Source organism: Pygocentrus nattereri, chromosome 24, assembly GCF_015220715.1.
Source record: "Pygocentrus nattereri isolate fPygNat1 chromosome 24, fPygNat1.pri, whole genome shotgun sequence".
Lineage (NCBI taxonomy): Eukaryota > Metazoa > Chordata > Actinopteri > Characiformes > Serrasalmidae > Pygocentrus > Pygocentrus nattereri.
The window spans coordinates 32,572,481-32,593,715 of record NC_051234.1 but is presented as its reverse complement, the minus strand read 5'-3'; the positions used below and the strand labels follow the sequence as shown (position 1 = coordinate 32,593,715).

Below are 21,235 nucleotides of genomic sequence, written 5' to 3'. Positions count from 1 at the left end.
CCATCGCAGGGCAGACAGACAGACAGACACACTCACACCAAGGGGCAATTTAGCATGTCCAATTGGCCTGGCTGCATGTCTTTGGACTGTGGGAGGAAACCCACTTAGACAAAGGGAGAACATGCAAGCTCCACACTGAAAGGACCGTGGTCGCCCGGCCGGGGCATAGAACCCAGGCCCTTCTTGCTGTGAGGCAACAGAGCTCCCAAAGTCTGAAAGTCAGGGAGAAACATTAAGAATCTCCATATTTTCTGCAGTTCAGCACTTTTTAGTGTTTTGGTGTAAAATATGGTGATTTTCTGTGTGAACAGCTGCTCAGAGCTGAGTTTGCTGAGGTTCTGAGCTCAGAATGAGCTGAAACCGTCACTGAAACAGTCACGACTGAAACATTCGGTACAGTGTCCCAAAAAGGCCCAAATGTGTTCCAGCTCTGGCTTTGAAGCCGTTTGGAAGAATGAGTCATATATAAATGTGGTTTATTTGTTTTGTATGTCTGTGATAGGTGCTTTGAACAGTTGTCGAATTGTTGAATCATCAACTGAGACTAGGTGAAAGTGTCTGTCTGTGTGTGTGTGTGTGTGTGTGTGTGTGTGTGTGTGTGTGTGTGTGTGTGTGTGCCCCACACATCCAAATCCATATCCATTCAAAGCCCTTGAGCAGCTCTGAACACGCCAGAACAGTGACAATGTAGAAAAGAGGTTCCAGGCGTATGAAAACACACACACACACACACACACACACACACACACACACACACACACACACACACATATACTCATCCAGTGATTTACATGTGAATGGCAGACACAGTAAATGCTGGAAGTGTCAAACGAGAATGGAGAGAGAGGGGGAAGAGAGAGAGGGAGAGGAAGAGAGAGAGAGAGAGAGAGAGAGGGAGAGAATGGGAGACAGAGGGAGAGAACGAGAAAGAGAGAAAGAGGGAGAGAATGAGAGAGAGGGAGAGAGAGAGGGAGAGAATGGGAGAGAATGAGAGAGAGAGAGAGAGAGAGAGAGAGGAAGAAAATGAGAGAGAGAGAGAGAGAGAGAGAGAGAGAGGAAGAAAATGAGAGAGAGGAAGAGAGAGGGAGAGATTGACAGAGAGGGAGAGAGAGAAAGAGAGAGAGAGAGGGAGAGAATGGGAGAGAATGAGGGAGAGAATGAGAGAGAGGGAGAGAGAGAGAGGAAGAAAATGAGAGAGAGAGAGAGAGAGAGAGAGAGAGAGGGGAAGAAAATGAGAGAGAGGAAGAGAGAGGGAGAGATTGACAGAGAGGGAGAGAGAGAGAGAGAGAGAGAGAGAGAGGGAGAGAATGGGAGAGAATGAGAGAGAGAGACAGAGAGAGAGAGGGAGAAAATGAGAGAGAGGGAGAGAGATGGAGAGAATGAGAGAGAGGGAGAGAGAGAGAGAATGAGAGAGAGGAAGAAAATGAGAGAGAGGGAGAGAACGAAGGGGGGGGGTGAGTAATCTTATTTTGCTTGCTTTCTGATAAAATTAAAACAACTGAGAGGGGAGAAAAAAGGAAAAGTGAGTCACAAAGTCATTGTGTCACTCCGCGCAACAAAAGCGCTCCATCCCCTCAGCGTCTCTCTCTTCCCCTCCTTCTTTCCCTCCTCTCTCGCCTTCTCCCTCCTTTCTTGTTTGTGACATTCGCGAGTGAAAAGACAACAAAAGTCATTTCTTAATCTGTAGATGCCCGTCATTGTGCGCGAGTGGAAGGCCTGTCTTCGGCGGAGCTGCTTTCTAGTGAAGGCTTTTCAAACGCAGCCCACTGCAATTCCATTCACCAATAAAGCACTATTCAAGCAAATTAAATGTGATTAAACATCACTGTGACACAGACGTGGGAGAGAGAAAGCCACTGGTTATGTGTGTGTTTTGTTTTTTTGTTTCACTCTGTGTGTGTGTGTGTCTGTGTGTGTGTGTGTGTGTGTGTGTGTGTGTGTGTGTGTGTGTGTGTGTGTGTGCACGCCTATGTTGAAGTATGAAACATGGTCATTGACTGTACTCGGGCTCTTCCGTCTCTTTTTTGTGTGATTATACCGAATTAAATTGACTTTATGAGGAATTATAGGCATTCTATTCAATTAAATTCTCATCATTCCTGGTCATTTACATTCTTGCGAATGCTGTATTCACAAAGCTGAAAGCCGTAAGGATCTGGATCAAACTCTCTGAGGAAGTTGGCTCGGTATTATTCTTAACTGACATGACTATAAAGTATCTAGTTGACGTTTAAGCTGTGAGTATGAGCGTGAGTATGAGCTTATCCACCTGAAAATGATAGATAATACTATTATTAATTATATCAGGCTCATTCAAACTGGTTCCCCACATTCCCTTCATATATTCTCAAATATAAAATGCTATTTACACTGAATACTTGGCCGTTATTTACTGAGCGATATGCATCCCGATATGTCCAGCTAATCAACATTTAATCAATAGTCAATTTCAGTCCATTCTACATTAGTCAGCACTGTGACTGGTAAACAGAAGCCACAGCAACGCAGGGAGGCACGTCTTCTAAGACGCTTCTCATTCTGGGTCATAGGGTGTGCTGGGGCCTATCCCAATGGTCATTGCAGGAAGGCAGGATGCACCCTGGACAGGTCAACAGTCCATCACTGTCCTAAACCCAGTTAGAACAAAAGAATAGATTTACCATGCCCAATTGGCCTGACCGCATGTCTTTAGATTGTGGGGGAAACCAGAGAACCCTCACACAGGCATGGGGAGAACATGCAAACTCCACACAGAAGGACCCTGGTCACCCGGCCGGGGAATCGAACCCAGGCCCTACTTGCTGTGCCACCCATCACAATACAGATAAAACAAATAAAACCCGCCAACCCGGGTAGAACAAAAAAACATCAGCTTCAATCAGAACTGAGAGAACCCAACTACAAGTACAAACACACACTAAACCAACAAACCACTTAAAGTCCCTTTGACACGTTGATGAAAGAGTGCAGCAGCTTCCCCAGGACCTGCTGCAAGTTCACTAAAGGAGAAAATGGGGACAGGATGGGAAGAACATCCCGTCAGTCCAGCGAGAAAATGTATCTCTGAAATGCTGTAAATGTAAAAAACTGTTTACTGTCTCTCGCATGAAATTCACAGCTGGATAAACACGTGTGGTTTCTGCACATTGCACTTGTTAAACGTGTCCAAACGACGTGTTCATGTCAAAAAATTATTTACTTCAAAATGACATTACTTACTTCAGAACGAACGGATGTTTTACTCAAATAAGATTTCAAGCTTTCAGAAGAGAAATTAGTAGACTTGACGGTAATTTGTTGATTTACAGAGTGAAAATGTGCCAGTTACGTGTCACGTGGCGCAGCAACTGACCAGTGAAGTTGCTTCACCTAAAATATCGTCGCTGAGCAAAGAAAAACGTGAATCTCCCAAAGCGTAACTTTACAGAAGGCAAAGCATTTTTAAGTTTGATCATAAGTTCATTTAAAGAGATTTTATTCCAAATGATTTTGGAGCAATTCCTCACAAAATGTTAACACAATGTAAAGACAGTTGTAACATTTATTATGGGCAAATCCAGGGTCATCGTCTAAACGGTCCAGGGTCATGTAGCCAACACGGATTGATCGAGGGGCAGACACGACAAACCAGAATCAAACAAACAACAGTACAAAGACCAACACATCCAACAAAGACCAGCCAACACAAGGGGCAAACACAGGGCTTAAATTCACAGGGTAAAGGAGGGACAGGCAGGAAACAGGTGGAGACAATCAGGGGTCATGAAACGAGGGGGCTGGACCAAAACAAACGCACATGGGCTAAACCAAAACACGAACACATGGACAGGACTGGGAGGGGCCAAGCGTGACAACAGTGTTCAAATGATGTACAAAAATAAAAATTAAGAAAAATTATACTTTTTTTTGGACAGTGGTGATATGTAACAATCTTGGCTTAATATGTTAATATATATTTTTTTGTTTTATAACTATATATTAGTTAATCCATCATGAAATGTTCTAAGAGCAGCTGGAACCTTCAGACAGTGTGAAAAAATGGACTTTCTTATGACAGCAGTGATGGTATATCCATATAAGGACGATATACTGCACATTGTAGTAAAGCTGTTTCAGCGCTGAGCTCCAGCCTGCTCTCATTTTACCCTTTTTATATTGTCTCTCGTCCCTAAGGTTCTCGCTTTCCGAGCCCAAGGTTGCTGGCCCGTCAGAACCGTAAGCGCCCCCTGCCCGTCTCGCCCCACTCGGACTCTGGATTCGATCTGCAGACGATGATCCGCACCTCACCTGCCAACTCGCTGGTGACCATCCTGAACAGCTCGCGGCCCAGCACCTCCACCAGCGGATCCTACGGTCACTTGTCTGCCGGAACCATCAGGTACTGACCACTTCCAATTTACTCAGCTCGGTATGCTGACCATCTACATAAGACGCTGGAGTGGAGACTTTTTCTGGGTTATAATTTCAGCAGAAGTGCTGGTAAAAACAAAAACACAGCATTATTTCGACCAAGTGTAAGATTCCTTTATCTTTCTTAATGACAACAGCATTAAATATACTCTGCCTACGTACCAACAGCTCCCCCTCATGGAGAATCTTCAGCCTGCTAAACATTAGTGAGTTAGGCCAGAAACATACTAAATGACTACGCTCGATCAGCGCATTGTAAGCACTCAGTCTTTCTGTACAAACTCAACATGTGTTCTTAGGTTACTGTAGTGGCTAAAACACTCAGTACTGAAGGGGGCGCTAGAGGACAAATCAAACAGGACCTACTGATATTCCAAGAGCCTTAACAGATAAACACCCTGGCCTTAATCCTAACCCTAATTTTACCCTCAACCCAAAATCTAATCCTAACCGTCATCCTGGTCCTAATCTTAACCTCAACCCAAAACCTAATCCTAACCCTCATCATAGACCTAATCCTAACCGTAATCTTAACCTCAACGCAAAACTTAATACTAACCCTCATCCTGGCTCTAATCTTAACCTCAGCCCAAAACCTAATCCTAACCCTCACCATGGCCCTAATCCTAACCCTAATCTTAAAACCTCAACCCAAAGGCTAATCCTAACCCTCACCATGGCCCTAATCCTAACCCTATTCTTAACCTCAACCCAAAACCTAATCCTAACCCTCACCCTGGTCCTAATCCTAACCCTCACCCTGGTCCTAATCCTAAAACCTCACCCTGGTCCTAATCCTATGCCTAACCCTGGCCCTAATCCTAAACCTCACCCTGGTCCTAATCCTAAACCTCACCCTGGTCCTAATCCTAACCCTCACCCCGGTCCTAATCCTAAACCTCACCCTGGTCCTAATCCTATGCCTAACCCTGGCCCTAATCCTAAACCTCACCCTGGTCCTAATCCTAACCCTTACCCTGGTCCTAATCCTAACCCTCACCCCGGTCCTAATCCTAAACCTCACCCTGGCCCTAATCCTAACCCTCATATGTTGTTGATATGAGTGAGTGTGTTGCTTGTTCGTTTAATCTGAAAAGCACCTGTAAAATAAGGTTTCACCAAAGTGAGAAACACTAACTGATCAGCCGGTCGCTGTAGACTTTGGCCTGTGTGTCTCAGTAATTGTGGTTATTAATGGAAAGAGATCCATCCTTTCCTAACGAGATGACGGAATGATGGAAACAGGCTAATTCCCTGATTTCTCTTCAGAATATTCCAGCTGTTTGACTGAGTGTAGCTCAGCAGCTGGAAGGATCAGCTCAGATAACCTGCACGCTTACTGTAAACGCCAAGGTGACGAGAGAAAGATTAGCTGGAAGAAACGGAAGCGGGAAGCTAGAGGACGTAACGGAATGAGCTGGAGGAAAGAAGAAGAAGAGGGACGTCGAGTGGAGGAAGAAGCGCGGTGATAAAGCGCTGAAGGCATTTTGCTAATGAGAGAGGCGTGTTTAACGCAGACAGAGCTGGCAGGAGGAAGACAGGAGGAGAGGAGAGGAGAGCGAGCGTGATAGAGAGATAGATGGAGAGGAAGAGAGGACGAGAGAGCGGCCGGCGGCCCGGCCCGGCCTCGGCGGCAGAGTGATGAATGAACGCGGAGCGGAGAAATAAACGAGGGAACAGGCCGAGCGCTATTAGGAGGAAACGTGTGAACACACTCCTCTCCTCCTCCCTCGCACTCGTCCCCCTGATATGCATCACCTGATTAATGTTCCCTCCATCAGAGCAGGAGCGCTCTACCCCGCCGCCGCCGCCGCACAATCGCTCACGCTGGAAAAGGGGGAGCAGACAGGGGGATGACGGATGGAAGGGTCGCGGAGAGGGGGCAGGGGGAGGAGGAAGGGGCCGGGTTGAGGACACTAACATACGCTCTAATGGGAAAGAGAGAGAGAGAGAGAGCGAAGGAAAAGATAGCCATAAAAAGGATGGTGGCGCCTCTCACGGCCTGGCTGCTGCGTTCAGGGCGAAGCTTGAGAATATTAAAGATTATTAAACACACAAGTCTTTTAAATGACCATAATCTGACCGGTTCAAAATAATCTGTAAACTGGGAACTGAGCGACTAACTGTCCTTAAATATCGTTTGACATGAAATATCATTTCTCACATTGAAACAACTAGAAAAATTCCGAAGTTTCAATGCCACATTTGTGTTTGTGAGTATAAAAGGTGATATTTTATTGTTATTGTTGTTATTATTTATGATAAGAATTAGGTCTGAGTTTATATCAGAATCGCAATTAGAAATTTTGAAAAAGTGCAATTTTCAAATCGCATGAGCTGCAGTTTTTAAGCCCTGAAATTCAGCCTAATAAAGTGGAGCTTCTGAACTGCTTTCAGGTGAGTTCGATCACTGAGAGGCAACCCAACATTCACGTGTTGTGACATCACAACCACAAACACCTGGCAGGTTGGGACACAAACCTCAAACCAGATCAAACATATCATTGTAGTCGGAGCAAAACCTCGCATCTCCAGAATGGTAAACTGATGGTAAAGGAGGAAACTTACTCTACTTTTAATGTAACTCAGTGGAACCAGAGTTTTTTAAATGACCATAATCTGACTGGTTCAAAATAATCTGTAAACTGTCAACTGAGCGACTACCTGTCCTTAAATATTGGTTGACATGAAATATCATTTCTCACATTGAAACAACTAGAAAAATTCTAACTTCTGAAGTTTCAATGCCACATTATTGTTTGTGAGTAATTTAGGGCTGAAAAATTCATCGTTTTAATGTTGAAATCACAATTTGAAAGATGATTGACGCTTTGCGTGTGTGAGGGGCAGTCATGGGCTGGAAAACAGCCCAGTGACCGGAAGGTTGCTTGTTTGATCCCCAGAGCCGACAGTCTGTGACTGAAGTGCCCTTGAGCAAGACACCTAACCCCCAACTGCTCCCCGTGTTGGGCTGCCCACCGCTCCGGGCAAGTGTGCTCACTGCCCCCTAGTGTGTGTGTGGTGTTTCACTGCACTGATGGGTTAAATGCGGAGGTGAAATTTCCCCCGTCGTGGGACTAATAAGGGAATCTTAATCTTAAGCCGTGAAATTGAACCTAATAACATGAAGCTTGTGAACTTCTTTTAGATTAATTTGATTAATGAGAAGCAGCCAAACATTGGCGTGTTGTGACATCACAGCCACAAACGCCTGGCAGGTTGGGACACAAACCTCAAACCAGAAAAAATGTATCATTGCTGTCGGAGCAAAACCTCGTATCTCCAGAACGCTAAACTTACAGGAGAAGCAAGAAAACAACCTTAGTTTTAATGTGTCAATATTCAAACGTAAGAATAGAATAGACTTTTTTACAAGTCAATTTGGGTCGTTTCTTTTGGTCCATTCTTCATGGAATTTACAGGTAATGTAAAGGACAAGAGGAAGCTTCAAATTATGTCAAAAATGTCAACAGAGATACGAGGTTTTATTCCGACAGCAGTGATTTAATTCTTGTCTTCTTAACCAAAAAAGGCCCATGCCTCAAATTATCTCAAGTTAAATCGTAATCGCAATAATTTGTCAGAATCGGTTTAGTCATTTCTTGACACCACAACAAACAGAAATGCAGACTTGCATGTCGATACATCAATATGAAATGTGAATTGAATATAAATGCAGTTTCTTACAATTCATTTGTGTAATTACATAGTAACTACATTGTAATTGCATAGCTTAGCAACTCAAAAGGTACAAAAGAATTCTCTCTTCTGAAGTCAAACTCACAACTGAGCTCAGAACAATAATTAACCCCAAGCGGTGAAATGTTTAGTCCGCCGCTCTCCTGCCGACAGCTCGGCCCTGACGGCTTTTGGAGAACGATTAACTGTTCAACACAGGAGTGAGAGGGTTATTGATATCAGGGTTAATCAATGACATGGAGTTGATTAGTGCAGTTAATCAAACCCCTTTCATTGACGACGGCTGCCTTTCTACCCCTTAAGACCCGATCGTGATGAGAGGGGCTGCTTTCTTGGGGTTTTGCTTTGGATGTTTTTCATAATTCTGCTGATCATGATGACCAGATCTTTAACTTATCCAGGAGTTAAATGGTTCAGTAGTTGAATCAAATAGTATAATAACTTACTGTCTTTTAAAATTCCACAAACATTTTCTTCTTTTTCTCAAAAGTGATGCCAGCATAATCAGTTGGAGCGGAATAAGTGCTGACACACCTTGCCAGTTTCCATGCCAGTTTCCATGCCAGTTTCCATGCCAGTTTCCATGCCAGTTTTCCTGTGATGTTTTTGAGTGAAATGTGGTATCAGGGAGGGTCTCTGAGCTCGCTGAGCATTTCGCTGGACGATCGGTGAGAGGTGGAGGTGAAGCAAGACACTGAAACTTGATATTTTTGGTTAATTTTATTTGGTACACCGCAGTGTAATCATCATTCACAGCACGCCTTAGATTGTGGAAAAAGACATTGTGTGTTGAAGGAAGATTACAAGAAAACAAGAAATCTGTCCTAATTTGAGAAATGAGAAGTAAAGAATTTAAGAATTGGACTGAGTGCTTAGACTAACCAGCTCTAAAAAATGTCCATTTTTAATTTCAGACTGACTTTTAGCTCTAAACTAGTTGTGTTCTCTAGAACTATCCGTTTTCAAACATCATATTTATATTGTGTTTGTGGATCAGTGCTAATCACATTGCAGTCTTTGCTTACCACAAAGCTGAGAGGAATTGGAGACGTTTCAGATGCCAGAACCAAAACATTCCTTTAGCAGATATGCAATGAGCAAGGTGTGAAGCTAATTCACCTCTTGAGTCCCTGAATGTCTCAGAATCCAAAGCCCTTGAAAATAAATCTATTATGACCTTAAATAAAAAATGCTCAGATCCAGATTCAGTGAAGCTGATTGTTTATCTGCTTCCCCGCAATCAGCTTCTGTCTCTGGTGGTCTTAACTAACGAGAGCTGCAGCTCTGCTCTGCGTCAGGGTGGCGCTGTAGCAGACTGGTTCACCCAGGTGGTCCTTCATGGTCTAGAAACCGCAACTATAACCTGGATTCCTCTGAAAAACTTTCCAATGAGCTGCAGATCTGAAAACTGAAAAACTTGCCCAGTTTCCCAAGAGTTTGGAGTGAAGAGTGACTGTTCCTCATTCCTCACACTGACGATAGAAGAGGAGACGAGGAAGATCTCAGTTACTGTGAGGAAGAGCGCAGAACCTCACTAGAACAGAGACTCTACAGAAGAACAGCTGATAGAACAGACATTTACTGACAGTGAAGTATCAACACCGCTATGGTGAGTGAGTTAGCAGCCGGCTAATGCAGGGGTAGCCAGCCAACATGGTCATGCAAGCTGCTGTGCAGGTTTAGTTCTAGCGTTTATAGTAGTTAGAAGACAAATTTAGATGTCTGTAAACAAAGGGCCTCTTGTGGGGAAAATTAAAGACGTTGTCCAATTCCAAAGTATACCAGTGTTTACTGCTGGTTCTGGCTGGTCAGAGTCCAGATTTAAACCCTGTAGTGAATATTTGGTCTCGCATTAAACACAAACCAGCTCAGCAGTGGTTTCCAGATGTTTGATGCCGTCAGTGCTGTGTGGATCAACACTGACTCTCCTTTCTGTAAAAGAGAAACAGAACTCAAAGTGAAAAGCTCTCCAACCCTAACCGGCTGCAGCTATTTGTTTAAGATGTTGTTAAGACATAAACACGAAAAGCTTTTGTGTTTTTCTTCCTCAGTTAAAATGACAGTTTGTTACACTTCTTGACAAAAATAATCAGAATCATTTCGTCCTTTCAATCTCAGCATTAAACCAAATTAATTTGTGCTTCAACGCTTGCAACGTTTATAACACCAGTGCTAAATGCTCAAAAACTTCAAGTAAAGCTCCTATACAGTCATTAAACGCTAAAGAGATTCCAGAACCACCACTGAGTCATCAGCTGTCTAATAAACATACAGTTGCCGTTGCGAGTTTATGAATAGAGCCTTTGAACTGGTTGGGATGGTTCATTAAAACGAATGCCCTCTGTAACTGGTGGCTAAAATGGAAAACTGAGATGTTTGAATATGAAGATTAAGAGACTTATTAGTCCCACAACAAGGAATTTTCACCTCTGCATTTAACCCATCCATTCAGTGAAACACACACACACACACACACACACACACACACACACACACACACACACACTAGGGGGCAGTGAGCACACTTGCCCGGATCAGCATCCCTATCCACAGCCCTTGTGGAGCACTTGGGGGTTAGGTGCCTTGCTCAAGGGCACTTCAGTCAGAACTGATGGTTCTGGCAACCTTCTGGTCACAGAGCTGGTTCCCTACCTCCAGCCTACTGCTACCCCGAATAAACAGGGTTACCTGACTGGGGATTGAACCTGGACTGCGGCGGTGAGAGCGCTGAATCCTGACCACAGACCCACCAGGGAATAACGTTCATATCGCAGTGAAGTGAGATCACTCGGCTCCTGAACCAGTTCCAGCTCTGCAATGCGTATCTTGGAAGAAAAAGTTCCAGACTTTCTGACTGTGAGGAAAGTTCTCCTCTGGACCGCCCGGCTTGCTGCTCCCGAGCTACTCCTGAGGGCCGGGGGCCTGAGAATCTCCCAGCATCCCCGGCGACGTGTCAGTCAGCCTGTCAGAGCGAGAGAGGATGAACGAGGCCGAGAGAAACAAGAGCGCAGAGAGGCCGACGGCCCCCGGCCGGGCCGATTGATCACTGATTTGCAGAGCCGAGCTGATCAGTCATGTCGGAAGTGTGTGGGGATGCGGGGTGATGAGCGATGAGACAGCGGGCTGCCCGCTGCAGCGTCCGGCCGCATTGATTTCCTCTCCCAGCGTAATAAGATTAGCAGACGTATGAGGCGGCAAGAGCGACCCGTAATGTTCACGATGAATGGATGAGTGAACGTTTCTCTGCAAAATAGCCTCAGGGAGCCGCACTTAGAGCCAAACACACAGCTAGAGAGAGGATAGATGACACATGGATACTTTGAATATGGTAATACAATATTACATCAACTGCATAGCAGTGTTAATGCTTTTGATATGATGTAGCCTGATATAAAACCCAATGATAACCATAATTCTCTTTTTTTTAAATGTCACGGTGGAGAAGTAATTAACCTAAAGCATGAAGTCATTCCATTGTAATTATTTCTACTTGTAGCTCATTGAAATGAGCAGAGAAATTCTATTCAAAATACAGTTTCTAACCTTTCAATAAAGCAATAAGCCACAAGAGGCTGTGTGTTACTGAGATTTTACAGTGGGAAGTTAGTTATGATGCGAAGCGGAGAAAAACTCCCTTCCCTGTGAAAAAATCACTGTAACGCAGGGCGTCAAGTGGCTTATTGCTTTTATGCAACAGTGGCAAACATAAAATATGATAAAATACACAATTCATTAGAAAATAATTAAAGTTATTATTAATAATAAAGTATTCCGCCAAGAAATGTCGCTCTCTTAGAGTATGGTATCGTTGCCAAGCACCCCTGGACAGGGGGTGGAGAACGTTCGGTCACCCTTCGCTGTGCACTGCGGTCATTTCATGGTTCTTTTGAACTTTTCGTCATATAACATTGAACATGTGGTGTCTCAGCGCTGTTTACTGCAGAAACTTTTGCTTTATCAGCACGTTTTTTTCTCCAAATCACCACCGTGAGTCTTATTCAGCGTCAATCCAGCGCCGCTCCTCTTCTCACGCTGGGGCTGGATCTCAAACGGCTCCCTGCTCCCTACATAGTGCACGACGTAGGAGTTTAAACACTGGATCCTGCAGCCCAACAGAGCAGAACACAGCTAAGAAACCGTCGTTTGGGATTCAGACACGACCACACTGGATAAATGAGGCACTGTTTGGCTGTAGAGGCTAGAATTCCTGAACTTTCCTAGCTAGAACACTATTTAGGGCGTGTGGAGCCGTTTGGGATTCAGCCGGGGTTTGATGGGAGTTCTGGCTGAAACGTGTAAAACATTAAAGTGATATTTTTAGCCTTTTATACTGCAGTTTTACAGTAAATCACACCGTAAGTGCTTTAATTCAGGCCTGTGATATTAATGATGGGGCTGTTTATGCTGTTAGCCAGCTGACCAGCCGGGTTCTAGATAAGAACATAAGTTGTCAGCCCCCCAGTTTAAACAGAACTGGGTTCTTACTTCATCAGTTCACTCGGTGCTCCATGTGAGCAGCGTGAGAGTCAAACATTATTCATTAACAGTGGAGGGTTTTCGTGCTGTGGCGCAGTGATACTCAGCTCAGCTGCTGTGAGGCGTCATAGGTGTGTGTATATCATGGATTTTACAACGGCTTCGAACGCGGCTCAGCCAATCAGATTGTAGGACCAGCAGGATCCGTTTTATGATACCATTTGTTTAAGTTGAAGAGATTTTTTGTTGTGATTTTGCATTTGATGCAGTGTTCTGTGGAACGAAAATTCAAAATGATGTAAAATTGATGTGTAATATTGTTTTATTAATTGATTAATTGATTAATTATTGATTAATTGACACTGAGGTAGGAGACCAAAAACAGGCTGAAATATGCTGAGCATGTACTGCTTAAGTCACCCTGTAAAGCCTGAAACCATCATTTACAGGGAGTTTTTCACGCCACGTCGTACGTATAAAAAAAAAGATATGGCTTGACGTTTACATCTCAAATGAGCTCAAAATCAACATCACACCGATGAAGATATGATGACAATAGAATGGAAAGCTCTGCTGTGTCTGATCCGCTCGCACTAGGGCAACACACACTAACACACCATCAGTGTTACTGCAGTGCTGAGAATGACCCACCACCCAAATAGTACCTGCTCTGTGAGGGTCCATGGGGGTCCTGACCACTGAAGAACAGGGTAACAGAGTATCAGAGAAACAGATGGACTACAGTCTGTAACTGTAGAACTACAGAGTGCAGCTATATGGTCAGTGGGGCTGATAAATAAGGAGGTGGTTTCAGAGTTTATTTGGAATAGCAGCTTGTTTTATGCATTATATTGCTTGATGCTTTAGTTGGTATATATAAAGTGTTCCAGTACATTTACTGCAGTACAGTGTGATGAATGTCCTCACCTAAAGGGGTCCCTGGGCTTCTTTCTTTGCCCCTAACAACAGTGTGACCTGTGCTCGTGTGCGTCCTCAGAGACTTTACTGCTGCCTTTCTTCTTCTCCTCTATTCACTGTGATTATTGTTAGATTTTACATTCATTACAAATCGTAGTGTGACGGAGAGGTTTTACTGGTTCAGTGCAAGCGTTCAGTACAGGACATCACGGCCTGACTGACTGTAAATATGACAAATAAGAGCTGTTGAGCAAACAAGAGGCTCTAGATTTGATATGACAACATACACTATATGGACAAAGGTATTATTGTGACACCCCTGAATTCAGGTGTTTGAACTCAGGGGCTGTAAAGCGCCGCCACTGGACTCTGGAGCAGTGGAGACGTGTTCTGTGGAGTGAATCAGCTTCTCTATCCGTCAGTCTGATGGACGAGTCTGGGTTTGGCGGTTGCCAGGAGAACGTCACCTGCCTGACTGCACTGTTCCAACTGTAAAGTTTGGTGGAGGGGGGATAATGATACGGGGCTGTTTTTGAGGAGTTGGTCTAGAACCCTTAGCTCGAGTGACGGGAGATCTTAATGCTTCAGCACCAAGACATTCTGGACAATTATACAGTTCCTGCTTTGTGGAACAGTTTGGGGAAGAACCTTTCTTGTTCCAGCATGACTGAGCCACAGTGACCAAGGCCGCTCCATACAGGCCTGACTGGGTGAGTTTGGTGTGGAGGAACCTGACTGGCCCTCACAGAGCCCTGACCTCAACCCCATCCAACACCTTTGGGATGAACTAGAACAGAGATTGTGAGCCAGGCCCAGTTGTCCAACATCATAATGGGCCAGAATTCCCACAGACACTCCAAAATCTTGTAGGAAGCTTCCCAACTCCGTATTAATGCCTATGGATTTAGAATGGGATTCATAAAAGCTCCAGTAGGTTTAATGTGTAAGTGTCCCAATACGTTTGTCCATATAGTGTATATCATTATCATGAAAAATGCTTTTCTCAACATGTGGTGTATATCTTCAATACTTGTAGACACTGACCAACTGCAGGATGGAGAGAGCAAAATTAGAACTGTTTAACTAGATTTAGCACCAAATACTGAATAATAATCATTTTATTGACAATTTAGGATAGGATGCTTTTAAATGTAGCATTTGGTCTGAAAAAAATAAATATCGGGACACACTGCATCGTGAAAGTGTGGTAATGTTATATTTTTGACAAATCATCCCTTTCTAATTTGATCTTAAATAATAATTCACACTTTGCTTCCTAACTCTTTTTTCACCCTTCCCCATTTCTATTTATCTCTCTCTCTAGTCCTGCGCTGAGCTTTGCCTACCCACCCACTCCTGTGGCACTGCAGATGCACCAGCAGCTGATTGGGCGGCCGCCAGGCATTGTGGGGTCAGCTTTCGGCCACAGTCCCCCACTAATCCACCCTGCACCAACCTTCGCCACCCAGAGACCCGTAGCAGGCATCACCACGTCCAGTCTCGGGCCCACGGAGCGCTCCACCGGCTCCAGTGACTCACAGGTGACTATGTACCCCTGTATGATTTGGTTCTAAAATCAAATTCCATCCATCCCCATCCATCCATTATCTAAGCCGCTTCTCCGTCAGGGTCGCGGGGGGGTGCTGGAGCCTATCCCAGCAGTCTTCGGGCGGAAGGCAGGATACACCCTGGACAGGTCGCCAGTCCATCGCAGGGCAGACAGACAGACACACAGACAGTCACTCACACCTAGGGGTAATTTAGCATGTCCAATTGGCCTGACTGCATGTCTTTGGACTGTGGGAGGAAACCGGAGAACCCGGAGGAAACCCACGCAGACACGGGGAGAACATGCAAACTCCACACAGAGAGGACCGCCCGGCCGGGGAATCGAACCCAGGCCCTCCTTACTGTGAGGCGACAGCGCTACCCACCATGCCACCGTGCCGCCTAAAATCAAATTGAGACACAAAAATAAAAATGTACATGTATTAAACATTCTTTAAAAAGCTTTAGTAAAGGTCATGGTTCTATTTCAAAACATGAGTTCTACACTATATTTCCAAAAGTATTCGGTCGTCTGGTTTCACACGCAAATGAACTTGAGTGACGTCCCATTCTTAATCCATAGGGTTTAATATGATGTCAGTCCACCCTTTGCAGCTATAACAGCTTCAGCTCTTCTGGGAAGGCTTTCCACAAGGGTTAGGAGTGTTTATGGGAATTTCTGACCGTTCTTCCAGAAGCTCATTTGTGAGGTCAGACACTGATGTTGGACGAGAAGGCCTGGCTCACAGTCTCCGCTCTAATTCATCCCAAAGGTGTTCTATGGGGTTGAGGTCAGGACTCTGTGCAGGCCAGTCAAGTTCTTCCACACCAAACTGGCTCATCCACGTCTTTATGGACCTGCTTTGTGCACTGGTGGGCAGTCATGTTGGAACAGGAAGGGGCCGTCCCCAAACTGTTCCCACAAATTGGGGAGCAGGAAATTGTCCAGAATCTCTTGGTGCTGAAGCTTTAAGAGTTCCTTTCACTGGAACTAAGGGGCCGAGCCCAACTCCTGAAAAACAACCCCACACCATGATCCCCCCTCCACCAAACTTTACACTCGGCACAATGCAGTCAGACAAGTACCGTCTCCTGGCAACCGTCAAACCCAGACTCATCCATCGGATTTCCAGACGGAGAAGTGTGATTGGTCACTCCAGAGAACACGTCTCCACTGCTCTAGAGTCCAGTGGCGGCGCTTTACTCCACTGCATTCCACGCTTTGCATTGCACTTGGTGATGTAAGGCTTGGATGCAGCTGCTCGGCCATGGAAACCCATTCCATGAAGCTATCTGCTGTTCTTGAGCTGATCTGAAGGCCACATGAAGTTTGGAGGTCTGTAGTGATGGACTCTGCAGAAAGTTGGTGACCTCTGCGCACTATGCCCCTCAGCATCCGCTGACCGCTCTGTCATTTTACATGGCCGACCAATTCTGTGAATCCCTTTACTAAAGAACCTATTTTTTAAGAGTGAATGTTAGAACCCTGTTCTCCTCTGTACCTCGCATTTAATAGGCTAGTGTTAGTTACCATGGCATCATACCGCAGGCTAAACCTTTTATGGCTCTACTTATAGACGTCTGGGCAAATGGTTGAGGATAGCATTGGGCCTTGTTCTCCAGTATTGTCCTAAGATTGTTCTTAAGTGTGTTGTTGAGAAAATCATGAATCAATAATATGCCTTTGTATTATTACCTGAATTAACTGAACACCTTGATTCATCAAAGCACCCACAGAAACGGTCATCTGGAACTGTGCCAACCGATTGATTATAAGGCTCATTTGCATATTGCAGCCTTATCACAATGGTAACGCGATAGTGATGTAACAGCCCTCATACATGGTCTTATGTTCTCTTCAGTGATTTAGGATCCTTTAGATTTAGATTACCTTACAAATGTTTATCTTTCATCATCATTTCTCTTGGAGCTGTTTGTGTCCATGCATGCTGTATGCAAACCTGCACCATCAACTCATCAGCATCATAGAAGCAGTAGACCGCAGGTAGGCCTCCCTCACAGCGGCCCCCCGGGACTTTTCCCCACCGAGACGGTGTGTGTTGTGTCCTGATGTGTCCTGCTTGCCTGTTGAGAAATATCACCCAGTTTGTTAGCAGCAAAATTCGCCCCGCTCCACTTATTAATGAGCGCCGGGTCCACTGCAGTTGTCTTTACTTCTGAAGGATGGATGCAAAAGCGCCTCCTCTTCTTCCCCCGATGCCTCCCCCGCTCCATTTTTACCTGCTGCGTGTGGTGGATTACAGCTTGGCTCAAAGTGATTTTTCTCTGCGTTTGTATTGATCTGAATTGGGATGATAGCTACGGTTTCTGCCCTGATGGTGAATGAGGTTTCGTTCGGTCTTTCTCAGAGCCAATCGCTCTTCCGCAACTCTTAAAAACCCCTCTCTCCTGTCCCAAATGGGCCCCATCCATCCCCCCCCCCACCCCCCCGGCTCACCCCGTACACAGCTGCAGCCCCCATAATCGAAGGGCCGAGCGGGACATCCGTCTCTCTACGTGGTCATAAAAGAACAATTAACGAGAAAGTGTGAAGGAGCGGAGCATTGCTCACTCTGACAGACGGAGGAAGTGCGAGATCTATGTGCTCTATTGCTTTGCTGTGTCTTCTAATGGTCTGTAGTTGAGAAGTAACACCACTGTGGCTGGAAAGGTGATGTGCCAATGCACCGAGCTTAGCTCTGTCCTTTAGTACCGGACATGCAGAGTGTGGGTGAAAGTTTGACCAGACGTTTATTTGTTTTTACTACATTTGAAGCTTTTGTGTCAAAAATATCACCACCTCCTGTCTCTGAAATGGGTTCTTCAAGAGTTCTTCAAAGTATCAGAGAAACAGATGGACCACAGTCTGTAACTGTAGAACTACAAAGTGCAGCTATACAGTAAGTGGAGCTGATAAAGTGGGAGTAGAAACTAGGAGGTGGTCAGAATGTTATGCCTGACCGGTGTAATGTTACCCACTCTTTTCCTTCACGTAGGTGACCATGCGTGCATGCGTGTGTGTGTTTCAGAGTAAACCCACGAGTGAATCGGCCGTGAGCAGCACAGGAGACCCCATGCACCACAAACGCTCCAAAATGAAACCTGACGACGAGCCCCCCAGCCCTGGAGCGGTCAGCGTGCAGGTAGACACACAAACACAAACACATAAACATTATGCCTCACAAGTGCTCTCGTAAATATACACCACACATAAACAAACTCCTTCCTTTATAAACTCGGCTTCAAGGCGCTTCGCCCACTCCCCACCCACAACCAGCCCTCACACACACACACACACAGTGGAGGCTTGGAGGCCAATTATGCGAGGCACTGTAAAACTATTTATTTATGCGTTTGATTCGGTGGCGTGCTGCGGCTCTGCCTCAGATGCGATAAGCACAACCGATCTGTGCCGCCTGAGAAGAAAATTGTTTTGCTTTTAATCAGATACACGACTGAATGGAAAAATGAAAGAGGAATTAGGCAACACGTTTCCCGCGTTCCTTCCGCAGAGCCGACGGATGCCGAGTATCCGCTGCTGAAATAATACTATATAAATGAATACTATATGCTGCATTATCCCTTCCTGTGTCTAGATCTGTCTGTTGCTTAGATTTGGCCAGATTTTCTTCACTGTATCATATTAACAGTAATAACAGTAAAAATAGCAACTATATGCTGTGACTTCACAGCAACCTGCACCACAGGATTAGTGTGATGTACCTGAATTCTGCTGTTATTACAGCACCTACAGTAATAAGCTGTAAATAAAACAGTAATTTTCTGCGTTTTTACATAACAACATAAAAAGTGATGCAGCTCAGGGCACAAGTAATCACATTTGCATATAAAAAAATATATATTTTACTTCTGTCCGAAGTGCTTGGCATTAACCGTGATATCTTGATTTTATTTATTTTTCTTGTTCCTCTTTTTCTCTTATTTTTTCCCCATTTTTATTGTTTGATTTTGTTTGATTTTAATGTTAATTTGTTCATGATTAAATTCCATATATATATATATATATATATATATATATATATATATATATATATATATATATATACCTTCATTCATGCTGGCCATTTGAAATGTAAAACTTGTATTGAATTTAAAAAGAATGCAAATATGATATCATATAGAATTATTTCTAGAAGTCTCAGAGTTTTGGATCCCACTGTATATAAATATAATAGTTTGCTGGTATATATACATATATATATATATATATGCAATGCAGTTTGCTTTCAAATTTTAAACTACACTTTATTTCACTCTATGCGTAGACCATCACAGCCTCACGCCCTGCTGCACTTTTACTACAGTCTCATTGATCCAGTATCATCATCATCATCATCATCATCATTGTTACACTGTATTATCACTCCACTTCACCTCCCTGTGAGTGTAGATGCAGGACATTAAGGGCATGAATTCGCTTGAGCTAAAGCTTTTTTCCTCGTGCCATCGTGATCTAAGTACTCTGTAAATTTTCTCAGTAGGCAGTAAATATGACAATATAATATACATCATTATCATTATTGTAATAAATTATGTCTCATTCTGATACAATAAGCTTGTATACAATATACATCATGTATATCGTCAGTACTTGTAGACACTGATCACTTGCATGATTGGTGGTTGATTAGTAGTGGGTAACACCTCTGCCTTCTACGCTGTAGACTGGGGTTCAATCCCCACCTGGATAAACACCCTACACTATACCAATAAGAGTCCTTGGGCAAGACTCCTAACACCACCTTCACCTACTACACTGTAGACTGGGGTTCAATCCCCACCTGGGCAAAACACCCTACACTATACCAATAAGAGTCCTTGGGCAAGACTCCTAACACCACCTTCACCTACTACGCTGTAGACTGGGGTTCAGTCCCCGCCTGGGTAAACACCCTACACTATACCAATAAGAGTCCTTGGGCAAGACTCCTAACACCACCTTCACCTACTACGCTGTAGACTGGGGTTCATTCCCCGCCTGGGTAAACACCCTACACTATACCAATAAGAGTCCTTGGGCAAGACTCCTAACACCACCTTCACCTACTACGCTGTAGACTGGGGTTCAGTGCCCCACCTGGGTAAACACCCTACACTATACCAATAAGAGTCCTTGGGCAAGACTCCTAACACCACCTTCACCTACTACGCTGTAGACTGGGGTTCAGTCCCCGCCTGGGTAAACACCCTACACTATACCAATAAGAGTCCTTGGGCAAGACTCCTAACACCACCTTCACCTACTACGCTGTAGACTGGGGTTCATTCCCCGCCTGGGTAAACACCCTACACTATACCAATAAGAGTCCTTGGGCAAGACTCCTAACACCACCTTCACCTACTACGCTGTAGACTGGGGTTCAATCCCCACCTGGGTAAACACCCTACACTATACCAATAAGAGTCCTTGGGCAAGACTCCTAACACCACCTTCACCTACTACGCTGTAGACTGGGGTTCATTCCCCACCTGGGTAAACACCCTACACCCTACCAATAAGAGTCCTTGGGTAAGACTCCTAACACCACCTTCACCTACTACGCTGTAGACTGGGGTTCAGTGCCCCGCCTGGGTAAACACCCTACACTATACCAATAAGAGTCCTTGGGCAAGACTCCTAACACCACCTTCACCTCCCTGTGTAAAAATAATCAAACTGTACGTCGCTCTGGATAAGAGCGTCAGCCAAAGGTAAATTTTCTAATATGGCGTTTTTAGTGGTTGAGTCTGACACCACCAGTCTAGATAGTGTTCACCGCACTGTGTAAGGTTCTCAGCTGTCATTCAGACAGTGAACTGACAGTGCTGAGATGCAGAAGCTCTCAGTGTTTTCCAGTTAAATCCCTCCACTCACAGCTCAGAGTCCTGAAGCCCCAGACTGACAGATGTAAACAGCCTCCAGGCTGGGCTGCATGTTTTATCGCCACAGTGAAAAACGTCCCTGCTAATGTAGCCGACTGTAGCAGGAAACGGGGGTCAGGTTCCTCAAACGCACCCCCGAGCCCTCGTATATCTGACTCCTCATGACAGAAGGGTTTTAATGGCAAGTTTCCACTGCAAACCTCAGCACTCATTGAAAGGCCGGGAGTTAGTTTGCAGTAAAAATGGGGTTGTAAGGTTAACACAGATATGTGGCTGACAGCTGGACACGGAAACTCCCTGT

General features: G+C 44.7%; 1 protein-coding gene across 1 annotated transcript in view; it reads left to right on the top strand.

Moving 5' to 3' along the window:
• Nucleotides 1–21,235, top strand: part of gli3 (GLI family zinc finger 3) — a 241,308-nt gene that overhangs the window by 187,978 nt on the left and 32,095 nt on the right. Inside the window, exons 7-9 of the mRNA XM_037534197.1 lie at nucleotides 4,174–4,378; nucleotides 14,828–15,044; nucleotides 18,081–18,194. Coding sequence (XP_037390094.1) covers nucleotides 4,174–4,378; nucleotides 14,828–15,044; nucleotides 18,081–18,194 — 536 coding nt within the window. The remainder of the gene's footprint in view (nucleotides 1–4,173; nucleotides 4,379–14,827; nucleotides 15,045–18,080; nucleotides 18,195–21,235) is intronic.